Source organism: Mus pahari, chromosome 4, assembly GCF_900095145.1.
Source record: "Mus pahari chromosome 4, PAHARI_EIJ_v1.1, whole genome shotgun sequence".
In the NCBI taxonomy this organism is placed as follows: Eukaryota; Metazoa; Chordata; class Mammalia; order Rodentia; family Muridae; genus Mus; species Mus pahari.
In genome coordinates this window covers 93,923,649-93,945,565 of record NC_034593.1, presented here as the reverse complement: position 1 = coordinate 93,945,565, position 21,917 = coordinate 93,923,649, and the positions used below count along the sequence as shown (strand labels likewise).

The 21,917-nt window shown below is 39.0% G+C and overlaps 1 protein-coding gene across 2 annotated transcripts in view; it reads left to right on the top strand.

Moving 5' to 3' along the window:
- The first annotated feature begins 323 nt into the window (after nucleotides 1-323).
- Nucleotides 324-21,917, top strand: part of Magi3 (membrane associated guanylate kinase, WW and PDZ domain containing 3) — a 181,667-nt gene continuing 160,073 nt past the window's right edge. For both annotated transcript variants that reach the window (XM_021195661.1, XM_021195662.1), the window contains exon 1: nucleotides 324-1,085. In XM_021195661.1, the coding sequence (XP_021051320.1) occupies nucleotides 764-1,085 (322 nt within the window). In that variant the 5' untranslated portion in view covers nucleotides 324-763. The remainder of the gene's footprint in view (nucleotides 1,086-21,917) is intronic.

Below are 21,917 nucleotides of genomic sequence, written 5' to 3'. Positions count from 1 at the left end.
CCTCTCCCCTCTAGGCGACCTGTGCCCGCTCTCAGACCAACCCTCTCTCTTCCCTCCCCCACCTCCCTCCCTCACACTCTAAACTTCTTTTTTCCTCCCTCTCTAAACTTCAGTCATCCTGGCGCCCGCCTCTTCTACTTAGACCACCCAATCAGAAATCAGCATGCCCGCCGAGGACCGCCCCCAGCTGCCAGAACCCAATCCGCGGTGCGGAGTCCAGAACTGGGCGCGTCCTCCGGAGCAGGGCTGGTGACGGCAGCGCGCCGGGCGCCGCGCTGCGGGAGGGGGCGGGGCCGGGCCGGCGAGGGCGGGGGAGGGGCAGAGCGGGGAGGAGGTTGCGGCGGGTTTGAAAGCGCCAGTTTCCTGGCAGCTGGGGCAGGCGTTGGTCACAGCGCTCCGGCTCCGCAGCAGCCGCGCTCCAGCGAGCGACTCAGCTCGGTGCGCGCGTACCGGACGGAGCCTCGGTTCCAGCCGCTCCCTCGGCTCCCGCCCCTTTGCCTGAGCCTTTCCCGCCGCGCGGGCGCCGAGCCCCGGCCGTCGGCGCTGACCCCGCCCGGAGACCCCGGCGGCGCCGCCCGCGGGGCGCGCGCTCCCTCCGGCTCTCCTCAGCGGCCCGCGAGAGGGGCGGCTCGCGGCGGCGCGCGGCCGGCGGGCTGAGGCGGGGGGTCGACGGCGGCGCCCCTCTGGCCGGGCTGTGCGCGGGGCCCGGAGCGGCACCGCGGCCGCCCGCGCGGGGGCTCCCCATGGTGCAGCGGAGGTCGGGATGTCGAAGACGTTGAAGAAGAAGAAGCACTGGCTCAGCAAGGTGCAGGAGTGTGCGGTGTCCTGGGCCGGGCCCCCGGGCGACTTGGGCGCCGAGATCCGCGGCGGCGCCGAGCGCGGCGAGTTCCCTTACCTGGGGCGGCTCCGCGACGAGCCTGGCGGCGGCGGAGGCACCTGCTGCGTGGTCTCGGGCAAGGCGCCCAGTCCGGGCGATGTGCTGTTGGAGGTGAACGGGACGCCGGTCAGTGGGCTCACCAACCGGGACACCCTGGCTGTCATCCGCCACTTCCGCGAGCCCATCCGTCTGAAGACAGTGAAGCCAGGTGTGTGGTCGGCTTGGGGACCCGGGTCCTAGTCCCGACTCCCCGGGGAGGAGGGGGGAGGGGGCGGCGCCGGGGTTTCCCATTTTGCGGCTAGTAAAACTGAGCCCGGGTGAACCGACAGCTGTGTAGGCTGTCAGGGAATTGCCACCAGGAGCTGGCTTTCCTAATCCAGCTCGGTCTCCCACCGCAGACAAGAGTTTCTATTTATTTTTTATTTTTATTTTTGCCTAGAGAAGGGCCATCTCTTTTCTGCGCCCCTTTGTGGAAACGGTCCTATGATGATAATCTTTTCTTTGGAACGTATTTGTGTCTTCTAACGGGGAGAAAGGGCTTTACTATGAAGACTCGGCGCCGGATCGAGTGCCGAGGTTAGCACTGAAAGCTCATGGGAGGGCTCAGCTGGCCCAGTGCGTCGTGCACGACCGCAGACATCTGGGAGCTGACAGTCCCACTCTGTGGGTCTAGGTGGCTCAGGTGTCTGAGGTACAGTGTGTGGTATGAGGCAGTGGAGCTGTTGTGTAGTCAGTGTTTGGAAGGAGGACCCAGGTGCCCAGCGGAGCAAATGCCTTTGTAAAGCTTTCAAATCTACAGTATTTGTTGAAGCGCAGGGTTAAAAAAAAAAAAAAGAACCCTTGGTGCCCTGGTGTCTTTGATGTTCGTAAAATGTGCTGCAAAGCACGTTACGCTTATGGCATACTCCCTAGCTGGAAAGCATTGATCAGATTGCGCAGCCTGGTCTGGTAGTAAGTTTTCTTACGAATTTGTAAGAGAGAACATTGTTGGACCTTTCGGTATTAGTAAAATATGGTTCTGGCTTCTGAGGTGGTTGTAGACATGGGCATCGTGATTAATCATTGTTACTAGAAATCAAATTGTTTCTACTGAACGTAGATAGGGTGCATCTGAACATACGGGGCTGCCAAACTGACCTGGGCTAGATTTTGATCTTCCCCATTCACTACAAAATGCTAGAAATTTCTAGAAATTTTAACATGTTCTCTCTCCCTCTCCTCTTTCTCCTCCCCTCCCTTTCTCCTTCTCCCTTCCTCCCTCGATCTCTCTCTTCCTCATCTTCAGCTCTCTTTAGGACTGTCTCTTAAGTAGTCCTTGAGCTAATTGCAACTGATGGTTTGATGCAATATCCATGTGTTGTGGGTATGTAACATAATCTTACTAGCTTAAATGAGGGTACTTTTCATATAATCTATTCTATGATACTATTAAGATTTGTATATCTATGGGTTTTTCTTATTATTAATCTTTAGAACTTTGTCAAACTATAAATACCCTTTCTCTGTGTTTTTGAGGATTGTAAGATTCTTAACTCTTAACTTCTAGAACTATATGTAAAGGGTGGAGGGAACACTTTTGGGGCTGTAATTCGGTGTGTTGGTTACTGTTTATAATATTCAAAATACTATACATTTACTAGCCTAGGTATGACTTAGGTCATTGGTTCTTAGTCTGTGGGTCTCGGCCCTTTTGGGGGTTGTGTATTAGTTATCTTGCATATCAGATATTTATATTACGATTCATTGCAGTAGCAAAATTACAGTTATGAAGTAGCAATGAAATAATCTTATGTTTGGGGGTCACTAGAGCACGAGGAACTGTATTAAAGGGTCCACAGCATTAGGGAGATTGAGAACCTTTGACTTAGATGAAATCCCATGAGCCAGCAAATAATGAGAATATGTGCATCATTGCTCTGTTTTGTTTTGATCAGTTGGTGCATTACTGAGGGAATAACAGTCATAAAGTTGTTGAGGAAGTTGTTATATTCCACATCACTGTGGTTTGTTTAAAAGATGAGAGGGATGGCTCTTTAATAAACACTAATCTGTTTTACATGTTATATACCTTTCGCATAAAATTGGAGAAAATACTTCAGGGTTTAAAGTGCTATACAGTAATATTAGTTAACTGTATTGATAAAATCTTCTGTGTCTCAGAATATAGTCAGCATTTTGTATTAATAAAATTTTCTTGTTGTCATCCAAAGACACTGTCCTGCTTTAAATATTAAGTGAAAATAAAGGGAATAACTGGTGTTAGTACTGCACTACAGCTTATTAGTAACAGTTCTGAATGTTGTGCTTGCTTTTTAAAATATACTCAGCATTGATCATTTGTAGTGGGTACTACTATTTTTATGCCATCTGAGATTTAAAACTGTTCTAAGCAAATTGTAATGAAAAATATTTGTTAGGTAGTATATTATATGACTTTCTTAAATGGCTTTTCTGAAAAGCATCATTTATAATGAGATACCAAGGGTTTTGTAGGTTAAACACAAGCTTTAAATACTAGAAATTAAGGTTATTTGTAGAACTTTAGATTTAGTTAAAAAAACCTCACAAGTATATCTCCAATGAATTTTGGAGTCTACATGGTTTTGATTCATTTAGAAAATCATGAAAACAGAGTATTCTAAAAAGAAACTTTCCCTGCCCCCACTCCCATTTTTTCTAAACTTCATGAAAATTTTAATTTCAAGCATTATATAGTAGATTTAGCACTCTTGACTGGTAACTTGTTAAACTATATTCTTGACAGTCATTTAGAAGCTAAAGAGTAAAATGTAGCTGTTTCTGTAAATTGTCTTGTTAATGAGGCTTGATCTTACACTGTCTTCTGACAGTTTGTAGCAGAAGGATGAGCTGGGCAACAGCATTACTTCTTTAGTCCTTCTTTTTCTTTTGTCCTGGAGAGGCTCAGGGCAGCCCTGTCAGTGCTGTTAATGCAGGCACATAGAGTATATCTTCTTTCTGATTTTCTTACCTTTTGCTTTAGAGTTGTATTTATTTTGTTGTACTTTTTAATGGGAATTTGAAAATGTTCTTTACAATTTGGATCTTTCTTTGAATTAGAGAGTTCAGTATTGGTTTAGTGTTAATATAGTACTTAGTAATCAATACTTTAAGATTTATAGGGAAATCTTTAGTCCCATTTATTGCTTGGCCAATTAATCACCAGTTTCTTAATTGTGATCTGTGGCTTTTTTTGTTTTGTTTTGTTTTGTTACTGTTATTTAAAAGAGAAAAGTTATCATTTGAACTTTTGAACTTTGGACCATTGGTGAAAACTTTTATGGTATAGTCCTGTGATTATAGTAAGTGCCTTCCTTGTTTATATTCTTAAACAAGTTTTATTTGGATTAATATGATCATTAGTTAATTTTGTTCTAAAATTCCCTCAACTGTGAATGTCTTTCTTTTTAGAACACATTAATATTTGCTTCTTAGTTCATCTCTAAATATTTCATCACTTATAAATTATATAGATTTTATTCTAAAGATTAAATATTGCATTATAGTCTAAGTATGTGAAATCATTGTGTGTTGCTTTATTATGCACACAGTGCATTGGACTGCCATAACTCTACTACTGTATCTTGAGATGAAAATCACAGGGAACATTGTGTTTAATGAAGTTATCTGTGTGTTTAATGACTAATTTGAAGCAGAGTTTGTAACATGTTAATTAAATGCAGGTAAAATGCTCTCCACTGACTCAGGGATTATAGTGTCTAAAGGAATTTTGTTAAAATGAACTCAACCCTAGAAGTACATTCCCCTTTAGTGAACAAGCTTTACTGGATGCTTGAAAATAAGGAGTGTGTGATAATGCAAATAATAAAAACTCTGTTTTGCTCCTCAACTCTTGGATCTTTTTGCTAGTTTTTAGTGTAGTGGGCACGTTGGAACATCATTGAATTTTGCTTAAGTGGTTTAGTATCCGAAGAAGAGAAGAACAAAAGAAATGAGACTTAATTGCTAGCCTCCTAGGTTAGTAATACTACCAAATATTCAATATATATTTTTAGCCAACATAGAGATTAGGTGAGGCACTCCTTTTGTTAGAGACAATTGCATCACATTTTGATAAACTGTCATTTGAAACATTCTTGCTTTTCCAGATTTTGGTAGCAGGTCCCCCCCCCCCCACTTCCGAAGATCTTAATTTATTGGTTCTAGGGGACATATGCTGCAGCAGCAGAACTGGCTAACAATGTTAACATCTTTATACCTAAACTCTTTCTTTATCAGTTTGTCAGAGTCCTAAATCCAAGCATCTCTTATGTATTTAATTTGGTTACTTTTCTAGTGTATCATTCTGGTTGCTTTATTGTTTGTTGTTTCCTATCTTAGTTATGGCTATCATTGCTGAAACACCGTGGCCGAAGTAACTTAGGAAGGATAGGGTTTATTTGACTTACACTTCCATATCACCATTTATCACTGAAAGAAGTCAGGACAGGAACTCAAACTGGGCAAGAACCTAGAGGTCTAAAAGCCATGGGGGGTGGGGAGGGGATGCTGTTTACTGGCTTGATCTTTATGGCTTGCACATCCTGCTTTCTTATAGAACCCAGGACCACCAGACCAAGGGTGGCCTCCCCCGTCAATCACCAATTATAAAACTACAGGTTTACTTGCAGGCTAATTTCATGGAGCTGTTTTCTCAGTTGAAATTCCCTCCTCTCAGATGACTAGCTTGTGCCAAGTTGACATCAAACTAGCCAATACATACCCCTTATCTTTAGACATAATCTTTCTTAGGTTGGTGTCTTTTAGAAAGTCTTTAATTTCTTGCTGTCTTTTTATTAAATGCACACATTTAATATTTGGCCCTTTCAAAATTTCAGATCACTTTTTTATTCAAGTCATTGCTAAAACTGAATTTCATGAAATACGGCAACACAACACCGTGTTTCTGGAAATATGTGTTATTTTTCCTCTGATGTGGGGTTATAAAACCACTTGTTATGAGAGTTAGTCATTCTTAAAACGTTTGTTTTCTAATTTATGTAAATTCATGGTAAACCATGTATAATTTTGTTTGAGTATCTGACTTATAAGGTTATTGCCTACTCTTTGGGTGGATAATGTCATATAGTCACTTTCGAGTATAATCCCTGAAGCACTTTTAAAAATTTTGTCGGTACTTAGTGTTTTGTGTTTTGGGGCTGTGTTACAGGGGAATAGACTCTTCCCTTCCTCAACCTTCTCTTTTCCTCTTCCTCTTCATTTTCTTCCTTTCCTTGATAGCTTTTTCTTGCTCTGTATTCCTGGTTAGCCTTGAACTTGTGGTCAGTGCTCCTGCTCTGACTCCTAAGTACTGGGATCAAAGTTGTGTTCCACCATACCTAATAATTTCATTTTTGAACCACTCTTATATTCTCCATCAAACTCTACTGATTTCAAAGTGAACTTTTGATCCATTGTGCTTTAACAATAGATAAGAAGTTTGTTATTAGAAACTGCAACTATGTTTCTCGGAATGAACTTTCTCAGGATGTTACCTGAGATGTTGAGAAGTACTTTTAGATACAGTATTTTGGCAGGGAAGGGACACTCTGACCTAACCCTGTAGCTGATGGTGATTTGCTGTGCAGTGTGGAGGCTGGGGCTTTGGAAACTTGTTTGTGGTGGGAAAAAAGGCAAACCTACCCACTGCTCTTCTGTCCTGAAAACCCAATATTGTTTTGAAAGTTTTCCAAGAAAAGCTGCCTCTTTTAGTTTATAAAGAGAAAGTGAAAAATCGACTTACTGAACATGCTCTCTTCTCAAACATCTAATAATGTCCCCTCAGCAGCTAGCACTGACCTTGTCAAATGAGTCAGACTCATATCTTAGAGAAACATGCAAAGTCTGAGAGCTGACTGATTCACTGATAAAGAATTCTTGTAGGAAAGGTTTTTACTTATTTCATCTTTTTCCTTACTATTTAAAACCCTTCAGGTAAGATCTAACATGAATTTTGGTGGAAAGTAAACTTAATAATTATCTTTGTAGTGTGCTGTTCTAAAAAGTTACTTTTAACTGGGTGTGACAGTGGGCATCCTTGAATCTAGTTCCTTGGTAGTCTGAGGTGGGAGGATTGAGCCAGCCTGGTTTACATAGTAAGAAGTATCTCAGTGAGAGGTTGAGGGAGGGAGGACTGAGGGAAGGAGAGGATATGAGAATATCTTAGCAAGGATTTGTAGTTCCTAAGTTATTACAGAAAAGGAGGGGGGCAAACAGAAGTGTCTTTTTAAAAAGACCTTATGGTGCTCACCATGTGCTGTTTTGTGCCACTTTTAGAATGAGTGGTACCCCATACCCCATGTTGGAATCACTACTGTGCTTTTAGAATGAGTGGTACCCCATACCCACATGTTGGAATCACTACTGTGCTTTTAGAATGAGTGGTACCCCATNTTGGAATCACTACTGTGCTTTTAGAATGAGTGGTACCCCATACCCACATGTTGGAATCACTACTGTGCTTTTAGAATGAGTGGTACCCCATACCCCATGTTGGAATCATTACTGTGCTTTTAGAATGAGTGGCACCCCATCCCACCCATGTTGGAATCACTACTGTGCTTTTAGAATGAGTGGTACCCCATACCCCATGTTGGAATCATTACTGTGCTTTTAGAATGAGTGGTACCCCATACCCCATGTTGGAATCATTACTGTGCTTTTAGAATGAGTGATGCCCCATCCCACCCATGTTGGCATCACTACTGTGTTTTGGCTGAACACCGCTTTTAGTGATTCACTTGCAAAATAAAATTCTAAGAAATTACTGTCCTGTGTTAATAGTGAAATGTGTTAATAGTGGATGTGTATATGAAGTAAGAGAGGTGCCATTTGCTTTTATAGAGTCCTGACTACTTGTCATTATTTTCTGACTTGCCTGGTTGGGGAAGGAATTATGAAAAAAAAAATGGAATTTGTCTTGGCTTTGAAAGATAGGTAGGTTTTGGTTTAGTTGAAAAGTGACATTTTTAGTAGTAGATAGATAAAAAGAAAAATGCAGGGCAAGAATGTTTACTCTATAAATATCTATAGGATGTTCCATTGCAATAGTAATAAATAATGTGTGTATATTAAAAATACTTTTCTTAGTACAAATGCACCAAATTATATTGTATAATATATGGCAATTGGAAAATAGAGGGGGAATTCTACTAATTGTTTAAATATAAGACAGTTATATTTTTAATTATTCCTGATAATGTTTTTCCTAAGTTCTAACTTAAAATGTGTTTTCTTCTAGTAATAATGCTGTTGGGATATATAATGGTATTTCATCTTTAGCTTAGTCTCATTTAACTCATAATATCATACTATGAATATTCTTATTTTGCCCATAATGTACTTGAAATATTATCGTTAATACTAATTGCTTATGGATAATAGGCGTATTTGGGTTGCTTCAGTAGCCCAACAAATTTTATGGGAAAGCACAGTTTGCTAGTGTAGTAAAAAGGGAATGGGAAAACAGTTCCACCTTAACCTTGATGTGACATAGCCATTGGCTTCTAGTGACAAGGTTGGTATCATTAATATTCTTATTTCTCTACTATCCCAGTAATTTTCTGCAGCTAGTTGCTGTAGCACAGTGGTTTTGAGAAGCAAGCCGTCTACCATTTTAGGCATTTCAGCATGGCTAAGAGAGTATAGGCTGCATTTTGAAGACCGTAATTTCAGTTATAACATAAATCTAAGCACTTGAGAAAGAGCAGTCTGTGTTAGTAGATTTAGTTACTTAGCTATTAATATGTGTTAGAGAGATTGTCTAGAGATTCAGAAATGTAAAGTGCTACATAGGTTAGTGGTACTGTTGACTTTGTTCAAAGAAGCTTCTTTTTGCTAGGGTGAGTGGTGACGGCAGAGGCTTATAACTGGTCAAAGTGATGAGAACAAGCTATGATTGAATGATCAGCCATATGTGGGATACACACATGCATATATGTATACACATATGTGTATGTGTGTGTGTATATATATATATATATATATATATATATATATATATATATATATATATATATATATGTTGGGAAGAGGTAACCTCAGCTTTCCAAGACTCAGAGAACATATGCAAAAAGAGGCAAAGAGAAGGTAAGAACCAGAGGAAGTGGGGCTTCATATAGAATGCTGACCTCTGGGCATTGCATGGCATTGTACTCCTGAACTCATAGCAGCTAGCGCCTGTGATTATCTGCACAAGATTGTTTTTGACTACATCTTGTTGTGGACAGAGGAGGAGCTCTCAGGACCCTACTGCTTCCCAAGGATATATACAAAACTAATACTGCTAAGTAAGGCAGAGGCAGTTTTCAGTGGTGTAGCCACTTCACAGTGCCTATGCTCCTGTAAACAGCCCCTCATCCTTGTTCCTATAAGCAATCCTAATGAATCTCATTGGGTCATCAAAAGAAAAAAACGAACAAAGAAGGCACTTATATATTGCTACTATAGCTTAGTTGGGGAAGTTTTTTCCTTTTTTCCTTTTTTTTTTTTTTTTTTTAAAAGAAAAAAAAAAACATGAAATTGGAAGGAATTCTGTGCTGGGTAGTTTTATGTCTACTTGTCAAAAGTTGGAGTTATTTGGGAAGAGGTAACCTCAAGTAAATGCCTTACCAGATTGGCTTGTGGAAAAAAGCCTGTGGTGTGTTTTCTTGATTGATGATTGAATGTTGATGTAGGAGGGCCCAGCTCATCTTGGGCAGTGCTATCCCTTGGCTGGTGGTCCTGGGCAGTATAGGAAAGCAAATCGAGCAACCCCAGGAGGAGCAGACCAGTAAGCAACACTCCCCCATCACCTCCTGCTCAGTTCCTTTGCCAGGGTCTTGACCTATTGAGTTCCTGCCCTGACTTCCCTCAGTGATGAACTGTAAGCTGAAATAAATCCTTCCCTCCCCAAGTTGCTTGGGGTTTTATCACAGCAGTAGAAACCCTAAGATACATTCTTACTGCCTTGGATTTGCAATATGAATAGTAACTGATCTACTTGAAGATTCTGGCATCTTACATAACTCTTCGTTATTGCTATGTTTTTTTTTTTTTTTTTTTTGGTAGGGTTTTAAAGACATAATTATTTTCCTTCCAGAATGTTTGTGAGGGGCATACATGAATATAAAAAATTGAATTTTACTGTACATGATGATGTTTAATAAAGTAGTCTTAGGAATTGAAAATACATTATAAGGGAGAAAAACAAGTTTTTATTAGCAAATACCTTATTTTCTGAACTTAACTAGAAAAGCTTTGTTTTTTTTCTTTTGATAAAATAACTTTCTTTTGTTTTGTTTTTTGTTTTTGTTTTTTCAAGTCAGGGTTTCTCTGTGTAGCTCTGGCTGTCCTGAAACTCACTCTATAGACCAGGCTGGCCTCGAACTCAGAAATCTGCCAGCCTCTGCCTCCCAAGTGCTAGGATTAAAGGTGCGCACCACCACTGCCCGGCTGATAAAATAACTTTTAAAACTGTTCTTGAATAGAGTAGTCTTAGAGAAATAATGCCCTTTTAGATCTAATTATCCAAACTAATTATGCACAGGAAATTTGTAATAAATAGCTTAGATCTCAGCAGGAAATTTAAACAGCAGCAACAAGAAACAAAACCTAATTCACATGCCAATTTTTCAGAATTCTATAGCAAGACATACATGAAAGGTAGCTCTGAATCCTTTAGAAATAGGGATCATTAAAACATTTTATCTTTTCTTACGGTGTCCAATAACAAATCTTGCAGGGACTTTGATAGGTTTTGTGCTCCTCTCTGATCTATTGCTGTAAAGACAGGGCAGTGGTGTAAAGAGATGGACAGGTTAGGATAGCATGTCCATCCTTGCAGCCAGGTACACATTACACAACATCACTAAAACAGAACTCCAAGATGGGAACGACAAGGGAGTACCTCAAAGGAAGGGATGCTAAGCAGACAATGGAATATGGCCTCCTTTAAAACACTATCTCCTACGTTGAAGCCAACAACTGGGTATAGTTGATATAAAACTAATTTAAACAACAACAATCCAAAAACAGGCTGTAGAGCAAAACAGACTGACTTTATTTTAAATATCTTGCTCAGATGTTAATTGTATTTGATGTTTTAAATCTGAAATGCTTTTGTATAAAAATTTAGATGTTTGGCTGATGAGATGGCTTAGCCGGTGAAAGTATTTCCCACCAAGTCTAAGTTTGATCCCTGGGACTGAATGGTAGACAATCAACTCCTCTTAAGTTCTCTGACAGCTGTACACTGTTGAGGCACATAGTTGTACACACACACTCCCCCCACCCCACACCATCACCCCTCACCTCATAGGCATGCACAAATTCAATAATTGTATTTTGGTATACTATGAATGTTTTTGTATGTATGAGTGATTTGCTTGTATGTTTTTTTTTTTCTATGTGCATGGTTTTTGAGACCAGAATAGAGTGTCAGGTGCCCTTGGACTGAAATTATAGAAAACTGTGAGTTGTTATGAAATTGAATTTGGGTCCTCTGGGAGAGTAGCCAATTGTTTTTAACCACTGAGCAATCTCTGCAGTCACCCAGCCTCCTATTGAGGATCTCCTCATTAGTCCTGGCTGGGCTGGCCTTGCAGTGTTGAATAGGTTAGCCTCTAACTGTAAACCTGCCTCCTGCAATAAAACATTTTTAAAAGTTTAGTTGTTTAGAGGGTGGAGGTGCTGATGCTTGAATGTGTTCAATAGAGACATACTGCTTCTCACTCAAAAACAAAAATAGAAGTAAAAGCCAATAGCAAATGAGACTCTTCAAATCAGTGCTTCTTGTTCAAAAGTAGAGGAACTACTTTGGAGAATTATTTTGTAACTTTGGTAGTAAGAAAATATTGCTCTTCTAGTTCAACTCTGAAGTTTTAAAACTTAATATTATTATCCATTTTGAAAATTAAATTCTAAACCAATTAATTGCTTCCCAGTGTTCTGCTTTTAGAGCAGTGGTGTTTTTAGATATAAATTGAGACCGTATCAATGTTGTATTATCAATGTTGTAGGATTCCTGTACTGTCTAATTTTATGTTAACTTGACATGAACAAGAGTTATCGGAAAGGAGGAAACCTCAATTGAGAAAATGTCTTCTTAAGATCTGGTTGTAGGGCATTTTAATTAGCCCATTCCTAGGCTGGCGGTCCTGGGTTCTGTAAGAAAGCAGGCTGAGCAAGCCATGGAGAGCAAACCAAGTAAGCAGTACCCCTCCAGCCTCTGGGTTCCTGCCCAATTTAAGTTCCTGTGTTGACTTCCTTTGGTGATGAATGGTGATGTGGAAGTGTAAGCCAAATAAACCCTATCCTTCCCAAGTTGCTTTTGGTCGTGGTGTTTTATCATAGCAATGGTAACTCAAAATAGTGCCCTAATTGTACCTTTCAACTGTAATCTCATAGAAGGTATACATAGATGAACTTACTGACTCTTAACTTAGCAACACTACTTAAAGTAGTCTATAATGTGGTACTTGTTTAATAACCAAAAAGCAATTTGGGAGACATTGCAGAATAAAATCTGAATTCTTTGTTAAATTTGTTTTTCCCCCTGCTTCTACTGGGCAATGGAGGTATTTCAAGAAAGAGTAGAGAGCTGAAGAGAGAGAGGAGTGCTCATTTTGCACTGTTTTTAAAAATTATTTTAAATTTTATGCTGTTTTATATTCTAATTACAGTATTAATGTTTTTAGCTTTTATAATATGGAATATTTTATTTTTAAGACAGGCAGCCTTGAACTCATGACCTTTTTGCTTGCAATTATGTCTCCTGAGTGATAAAATTACAGGTCTGTGCCACCATACTTGGCTAAAAACAATAATTTAAATATTAATCTTTATTCACAAGGGTTTTGCCTGCTGTCATCCAGAAGTAGATATTAAGTGGTCATAGGTTATTGGTGAATATTCATGTACAGATGAGCATCTTCATCTGAGTGTGGTGGCACGTACCTGTACTTGGTTCAGATGTAGAAGGATTGGAATTTAATGTTAGCCTTTGATCTGTAGCAAATTTGAGGCCAACCTAGGATGTCTGAGACCTTGTCTCAAAAAGAAAATTTCCCAAACAGCCCTACCATCCCTCCCCCCCCCAAAAAAAAATTCCAACAAAACATGAAACATTTGGATTAGGTATGATTTGCTGATAAGAATCAAAACAGAGACATATTTTTTTAGATTAGTTTATACTTTCTAGAGATGTCTTTTGGCCATATTTGGAAAATTACTACTTCTACTTTAGAAGCCTCAAATAGCTAGAGTTCTCCAGTGTTAATTCCGTGTATTGATTGAGCTATAGAATTTGTTTCAGTAATCCATTCTTTTTTTTACCTCTGTTTACAAAACTATATCTTATTACATTTCAGTAATTTTGGGCAGAATATTTTGTTATAATTTATTATTTTAGCTATTCACCAATTTAAATATTTGACAGGATAGGAATACTAATAAAAATTTTAATTTCTTTTAGCTTTAGAGTTAATGAGGATTGTCTTATGATATAGTACTGATAAGTAAAAATGATAGTCAACTTCCTTTTGGTGGCAACCTCATGTTCCTGACCACTGTGTTGAAAATCTAATCTGATTCTTCTGCCTTGAGAACTTGTCATGACATACTATCTGTTCTATCTGATATGGCTTATAAGGACATAAATGCTGTCATTCACATCTTCCTTAGGAATTTCCCTTTATACACAAGGAAACAGACTCAGCAAGATGAACACATTAAAGTTCTCATGGTGAGAACCATGAACAGGAGCATCATCAGGACTTCATTTTTCATTCACCGGGTAGAATATTATTAGTTCATTATATCTGAAAAAAGCTGCCTTCCCCTACAGTTTTGAGTTGAGTGGGTGTTAAATGTAGTAAAATGTTGGACAAGTACTAAAAGATTCATTGTTTGATTCTATTTCTAAACAAAGTTTGTAGTAGTACAGTTTAATTAGTCCAGATAAACTGAAGATTATTAATCAAATAGAAAATTAGAATAAGTTATTGTTACATTTATAAGTGAATGGTTTAAGCAGTTATATCAAAAGCCTGGATACTTTTTTATAATAAACTTGGGATGACTTGATATCAATACCTTCCCATATTTCCTGTTCTCTTGTAAAATTTACTAACCCGGTAGGTAGGTGTTAGCACACTTATCCTGAGGCCAGTAGCTGAGAAATTGTTATAATGAACATAGAATTGAGTATGTTTTGAAATTAATGGCCTTTTATAAGCATGCACTCTTTTCAACGTATAGCTTGCTTAATAAAATGTATCTAATCTAGATGGAATAACTCATTGTATTCAAACAGACCTCTATTCTGCAGGCTTCAAGTACTCTACATTAAGATTAATCCTTTGAAGAGGCAGTTCAAAGCAGCCTGTAGTGTTGCTACCTCTTGTTCTTTGTGCTGTTAGGTTTTCTATTTGGGCTTACAGGTTGTCATCAAGTGGAGAGAACTACATCAATCCAGTCAGTACCCTGACTTTAATCCAGCTCATCTCATTCCTTTCATTGTTTTGGTTTTTGGTATAAGAATTAACCTAGAAATTTGATGAAAACTTGAGATGCCTCAAAGAGTTTGTATTCTTTTAGAATTAAGTAGTATGTACTAGACCAGTTTGTTGAGACTGTCTTCATTCATGAATGTGGTTAGACATAGAGGTAACCCAAAAGTTGAAGCACTGAAATAATTTAAATTATTATATACCATAACTTTTCAGGGCATTTTTAGCATGACATATTGCTGTATCTTATGGTTAAAATGTAAACAATCATAAGATTTTTAGATGATATAACAGTTGAGTATCCAAGTAAGCTTTCTTTTCTTAGTTGTTTAAGCATTGAGAAAATATTTCTCTTATTAAAGAGATTGTCTACAACACTTTCAGCCAGATTCCTTCCAGTTGCTGCTGCTGTGTTAGGTAGACTCCTAACGTTGTCTCTGGCCTGTTTGGTCACACTTGCACTTTTTGCTTTTGAGTAAACAGGGCATATAATAAGGGAAAGTAAGTTTTCTGGCTGGGAATTTTTAGGGAGTGTGTGAGGTGAATGATCAGGGGTATTTTAGGCTTAAGCTTGCTTATCTATTATGGATGTTGATACTGCCAAAAGGGGAGATTGTGCACATGGCTCAGACCACAGAGTGCTGACTATATCTAAGAACAGACAATTTACTTGTGTGAGGCAAACCTTAAGGTAAGAAGGTAGCAGTTCTGGGATGACTGTTCAGTGGGTATGAACAATGGGAATGATGGGAGCTTGCTTGGCTGTTTGTATGTGAAAGGAAATCTTCCTACAGCAAACATGTCACACACTACTTTGTAGTGCCTGTCAGGGACCAGTGCAGGGAGCAGAGATTAGAATATAGAGAATTAGTCACATAGTCTTTGAAAGGGCAGAGGGTTGACTTTTAAGCTGGACCTCTGAGAATGACTTCTAGGACCCCTTGCAGCCCACTATGAGAGTTCCCACTTCTGCCACAGTCAGGTATATGGCCAACGGGAGGTTGCCTATGAAGACTGTGGCAAGAAAATACCAAGGAATCACACAGCTATTACTGTTGCCATCTTCACTACTTGGAGTGGAATATAACATCTAGTTTTGCTGTGACTTGATGCCTATGATTGGGTGCTTGGGTGCTTGTGTATAGAGGTGATTGTTATTAATAGCAGAATGCTGAGGAGGACCTACCTACCACATACTCCCTCTGTCAATGTCAGAATCATTCTAGAGCTCTCCTAAAGATTCTGTTCATGGGATTATATGGAATTGTGAATTTCTGTGTTACTAACTTTTATGAAACAGTTTAGAATTTTGTTATTCATGGTTATGTGCTTTCTCCTGAAGAAGGAGCTTAATTTGGGTTCAGATTTTCTGGGATAAGAATAAAGGTGAAGATGCTGAAGAAGTTAAGAGAGAAGTATGTTTCTGTAAATTTCCAGAGAGAGGCATTGTGGCTTTTCAGTATTAACATGGGATCCACAGCTCTAGTCCTAGTACACTGTAGTTTTGGAGATGACATGAGATCTTCAGGGAAGTATTGCCATAGACCTCATTTTAAACTAGAGTAAGATCAAATTCTTAAGAGATACTAATTGAATTTTTAAAGTTTTTAATCATAAGCATTATGAAGTGATCGTATATAGTCTTTTTGTTTTGGATTTTTTTTTGTTTTGTTTTGTTTTTTGTTTCCTGTACATATGCCCTAAACTTTATAACTTGGAGAGTTGCACAGTGCTGTGTGTTGTAGAGCGTTGTTGTATTTTCAGCCTTTGCCTTTAGGAACTCTTACAGTGCAGACCATAGATCTGTGTCTGCAGCTCACAGCCTGAACCTCCCTGCTGTCTTTGATCAGCTGCCTCATCCCTCTGCTCATCTCTCCAGCTTTGTTTTCTCTTTACTCACATTGTTTCTCCCACGCTTCTCTGCTTTCCAGAGAGAAAACTGACTTTGTACAGATCTCACAGGTCTATTGAAGTGCTCCTTAACATTGTGAATTGTCAATCCCTGCGGTCAGGTGGAAACCTCAGGTCGTGGTGTCTTCTTATGTTGGTTGTGGCTTAGATATGCATACTTAAAACACACACACATTTATATATTTTATTTTTGGATTTGAAAATATTCTAGAAGCTGAGTTTCAAGGCAGCATTTTACATTTATTTGGTACCCTTGTTTTAGTGGATCATACTAGACTATTTCACAAATCCTCCCTTTTAAAAAGTTATCTTTAGCAGGAAAGTGGTGGTGCACTTGTTTAATCCCACCATTTGGGATGCAGAGGTAGGCAGATCTCTGAGTTCCAGGCTAGTCTGGTCTTTAGAGCAAGTTTCAGGAAAGCTAGGGCTGCACAGAGAACCCTGTCTTGAAAAACCCAAAAGCCCCCCCCCCCAAGGTCATCTTTAAAAAAATGAAGTGATTGGTGATTGGAAATGGGTTTTAGAAATGAACCTCTAAGGATGGTTTTTTATGGAGTGAAAATTGTCAAATCTGCCTATTAATGCAGTATTAAAATGTTACAGTGTACATGAATAGCACTGTTCATGTGGCATTAAGTGGTCAGGGAGGGCTATCCTGAGAAAGGTACACATGTACCCTGCTAGGTAAATGTTTCTAGGCAGAGAATTATAAATCCTCAGAGAGGTATAAGATCTTATATACTAAAGGAACAGAACAACCAGTGTGGCAGGCACCTAAGAAATGAGGTAAAATCTTGGAGGAGACTGATGGAAGAGGCAGTCTGTGGAGGTCTGTAAGCCAGTCAGTCACTTGGACTTTCCCCTTTTCCTCTTTTTTCTTCTCTTTCCTCATATTCTTTCTTTCTTACATCCTTCCTGCCTTCTTTGTCATTCTTATATTTGTCTTTAGTGCTGGGTAGGTAATGCTTTACCAAAGCATAGAGCTAAGACTCCAGACTGGATTTTGTTTATTCTTAAAGTTATTGAAAATAGAGACTTGGAAAATGATGTCAGAGCATATTTCAAAAAGCCACTGGGATTTCAAAATAGGGCAAGAAGGGAAGAAAGGAGACCCTTTTGGTAGAAGAAAATTAATGTTGGATTGAATTTTTATTAAGAGTAGTGGCAGTGAACTGAAGTGGCAGATTGATCTGAACTATGTTTTGAAAGAGGAAATGACAGGATTCCATGACAGCTGGTAAGGAAAGGAGTGGTTTTAAGTTCAGGATGATGTTTAGGTTTTTGCTCTGAGCAACTAAGTGGCTGGAATTACGTTATTCATCCATTATTATATTTTATTTTTTAAGTATTTCAAGGTAAATTGCCATCATCAGTGTTGGTGTGGGCCAATTCAAAGCCTGAATCTGGGCCTGAGAGGTATCTGAGGTGGTTGGCCTGCCAGCTTTCATGTCCTCAGGGCTGGCTTACCAGCAGCCCCCACTACCAGGGTCAGCTCTACCCTGCTGCCCAGGCAAGGTGCAAGGCCCACTCTCTTGAGTAGTACAGCCAGTGTGGGACATGGCCAGTTCTCCCACTCTCATGACCCTGAGGCCAACTCTCATGCCTGCCATAGATGGGGAGGGATGAGGAAGGTGAGGGCAGCACCGCCCAACAGACAAGAGGTAAGTCTGGCTCTTCCACACTCTGCCCTCAGGCTGGCTCACTTGCAACCCCCACACCCAGAGCCAGGTCTGCTGTGCTGCCCAGGTGAGGGGCAGGGCCAGCTCTCCAGCACTCACACCCTCAGGGCTAGCTCACCCAAATCCTTGCCATTATGGTCAGCACTACTATGCTGTTCTGGGTCTGTTCTGAGTGGAGCAGCAGGTGAGGGGCAGGACCAGCTCTCCTGCTCTCATGACCCTGTCAGGGCCCAAGCACTGACTGCTCTTCCAGAGGTCCCGAGTTCAATTCCCAGCAACCACATGGTGGCTTACAACCATCTGTGATGTGATCTTGGCTTCCCTCTTCTGGTGGACAGGCAAATATGCAGGCAGAACACTATATAATAAATCTTAAAACCATTTAAAAAATATGTATAAAATAAATGATTTTAGGTTAATTAAAGCATAATACTTGTACTTTGAAAACAAAGTCTGATAAGGAATAAGATGGGATATATCCAAGAAGCTGTCAATAAACTGAATATGTATGTAGTTGTATAAAGGATAAAATTATCATATGTGATTTTTTTTTTTGACACTCCTGAGTCTTTCATATGAAATAATCCTTAAGTCTTTACAGTTAACTCCTGGGGGCTTGTAGTTTGGTCAGAATTAGATATTAGATGTAGTGTGTTCAGAAACAAGTATGGTCTCAGAGATGGTGGCATCATTTGCACTAGGGTAGAGTTAAGAATAAGTGTTATTTAGCACCTCTGAATTTATTCTCTTTTTACCTAATAATTTTTATTATTCTCTGTGCACTGACTCCAGAATGTCTACTGTTCCCTGTCTTTGATAGGCACTTGTTAACAATAGGCATTTACCACCATGTGATCAGTAGATATTAGTAAAATTATCTGATTATCCTAGTCTATCCTAAACTGATGTGAGAAATTATTACTGTTAACCCTCCTTGTGGATATTTTCCTATTAACCTCCTAAGCAACTAAATATAATGTGATTTCAAATGTCATTGTAGGAGCTTTCCTTTAAACTATACTACTATGGTAATTCTATCTAATATAATGGGTTTTGGAAAATGTAAGGGAAGTGTCTATGGTTCCTGTGCTCATTTTTTATTATCATATTTTAAAAAGCAGTTCTACTTTATTGTTTGAATATTACCTTTCTTCATATTTGTAACTGTCTTCTTTTGGCTCTTACAGTTATGTTACTTTGGATTATTTGCTAACTTGTTAACTATATAGAGAACTTTTGAGCTTTCACCTTATACAAGAACTGTCATACGGACTGATGGTGATGACGTTTCAGGTGTTAGCCCAGTGAGAATAGGAGTGCCTGTTGCAGACTGACTGTGCTTTGTCTTCTACCCCTAGAATATTTACCATTGATAAGTGATATGAACATCACAGAATAGGATCTTCTCATTCTAACTATAAGCATCTCCATTTTGTGTATCCAGTTTAACTCCTCTCCTACTTTTTGCCCTCCTTCATGACAACTGGGTGAATCTGGTGTAAATGTAGAAGCAGTCCTATCTACAAAAGTAGGACGATTACTATTTCGATTTCAAAAAAGCTGAATCAGCCTTGAGTTTGCATCAACAAGTAAATTAAAAACCCAAATCCATTCTCAAACCTTGAGTAAGCTACCAATAAAAATTAGCAAAGTATTTAAAAACACAGAACTGATCATGTAAACACCAGTACATAACTTACTGGCTGACAGTGGTTCAGTATTCAAGCTGAGATGCTTGACCACACACTTTAATTAAAAGTAGTAGGGCTGGTGAGATGGTTCAGTGGGTAAGAGCACCCGACTGCTCTTCCAAAGGTGCAGAGTTCAAATCCCAGCAACCACATGGTGGCTCACAACCATCCTTAATGAGATCTAACTCCCTCTTCTGGGGTGTCTGAGGACAGCTACAGTGTACTTACATATAATAAATAAATAAATCTTAAAAAAAAAAAAAAAGAAAGTAGTAGTTTGACTGGTCTTGGTGGCATAGACCTTTAATTCCAGCACTCTAGAGGCAGAACCATGGGCAGAACCATGGAGATATCTGTGAGTTGTCTACATACTGAGTTCCAAGAAAATCTAGCCTAGCCCACATAGAGAGTTCCAGGACAGCCAAGGCTATGTTAGAGAGACCCTGTCTGGGAAAAAGGAATAATAGTTTTAAATTGGCACATATTTTCCCATCTCAGCATTCAGAAATTGCCTTACTTTTACAGTATTTTTAAGTTTTATGTTTTCTCTACTTTAAAAAAATTAAGTTGCATTTTATTTATTTTGTACCTATATGTTTGTGAATGTGTATGTTCATGTGCATGCTACAGCATGTGAGTAGAGGGCAGGACAACTGAGTTGGTTCTCTCTTTTCACCAGACCTGCCCTTAGGATCAAACTCGCATCAGGCTGGGTGGTAGTACCTATACTTACTGAGCCATCTCACTGACCTATCTGTGATATATTTTATAGATAGTTAGATGTTAGATAGCTCTATTGTATCTTTTGTTCAGAAGCCTGACTTGTAATCATAGACATGTTTTCATATTTATTCTGCTAATACTGGAACTCTCTGTGAATGATTACTTCCCAGGCAATCCATTTCAGCCACCAAGTTTCTAAAGGGACACATTTTAAGTAACTACTTTTTGAAAAAACTGCTAAATTAAATGAATGCTGAATTTTGTTAGAATTTAAACAAAAGTTGTCTCATTGAAGTGAAGGAAATTGATATTTTCTTTGAATCTTGATTTTTTTTACATTCCTATAATATTTGTATTTTCATTTCAATTTGAATCTTGCTTTTTAAAGTCTTGAATTTATTTAGATCTGCTTAAGAATAAAATATCTATAGCTATAGTAATAAATCAATTGTATGAATTTATTTCAACCTAACAAACTTTCCCAAAGCAAATTTAAACATGTGATACTTGTATTCACATCACTGGATATATGCTGGAATTAAGAAAAGAGTCTCTTCCATATTCCAAGTACTATTTTCAGTTGTTAGATGAAATTTGGTATATGATTTTCTTAGTGAGATTACATAATTACATATTTTGTTCTAGACCATTAGAGAAAAATTTGAGGCCAGTATTTACATTTTCATAAACGGGAACAATTTTCAATTTTATATATTTTTTTTATGTGCTAGGTAGGAGTAGTACTCTGGGCCATATGCATGTTAGGTAAGCTACATCTCTAACTCCCCGTAATGTTTTCATTTGCTTTCTTCTAAGTGTTTCTCCAGTACTCTTTTTGGTAATATTAGTAATGCTAATAACCAAAATAAGTGAGTATAATGCAGTCTTCCTGATATTTATTAAAATTTAAAGACATTTTAGATTTTTTTTAAGCCTTCCATGTTATTGTTCTACAGATTGATTGAAATGAACAGAACTTTGTGGATGTGTTCATGATCATCTTCTGTGCGCACTCACTAAGCATTCCCTCCTAGTGGAGATGTACACTGATTGGTTATTCTGAGATGCTTGTATCCATCAGTAGTAACTGGGGATGGATTAGTTGCTTTGTTTCCTATCATTCTGCTCCTAGGGCAGAGGCAGGGGAGGGCAGAAGCAGGGAAGGCAGAGGCAGGCAGGTGGCTGTCCAAGTTTGAGGCCAGCTTGGTCTGTAGAGTGAGTTCCAAGATAGCCAGGGCTACACAGAAATCTCATCAAAGCAAAGCAAAGTAAAGCAAACTAAAAAACAAAACAAAACAAAAATTAAAGCTTTATTTTATGCATATGGGTGTTTTGCTTTCATGTATGTATGTGCATTACTTTCATGTTTGGTGCCATGTACGTGTTGGGACTCTAACCTTGTCCTCTGGAAGAGCAGTCAATTCTTTTAACTATTGAGCCATATCTCTGGCCCCTTAATAGGCTTTTATTTTTTATTTGACCTACATGTCTGTCGCTGTACCAGTACCATGCAGTTTTTATCACAATTGCT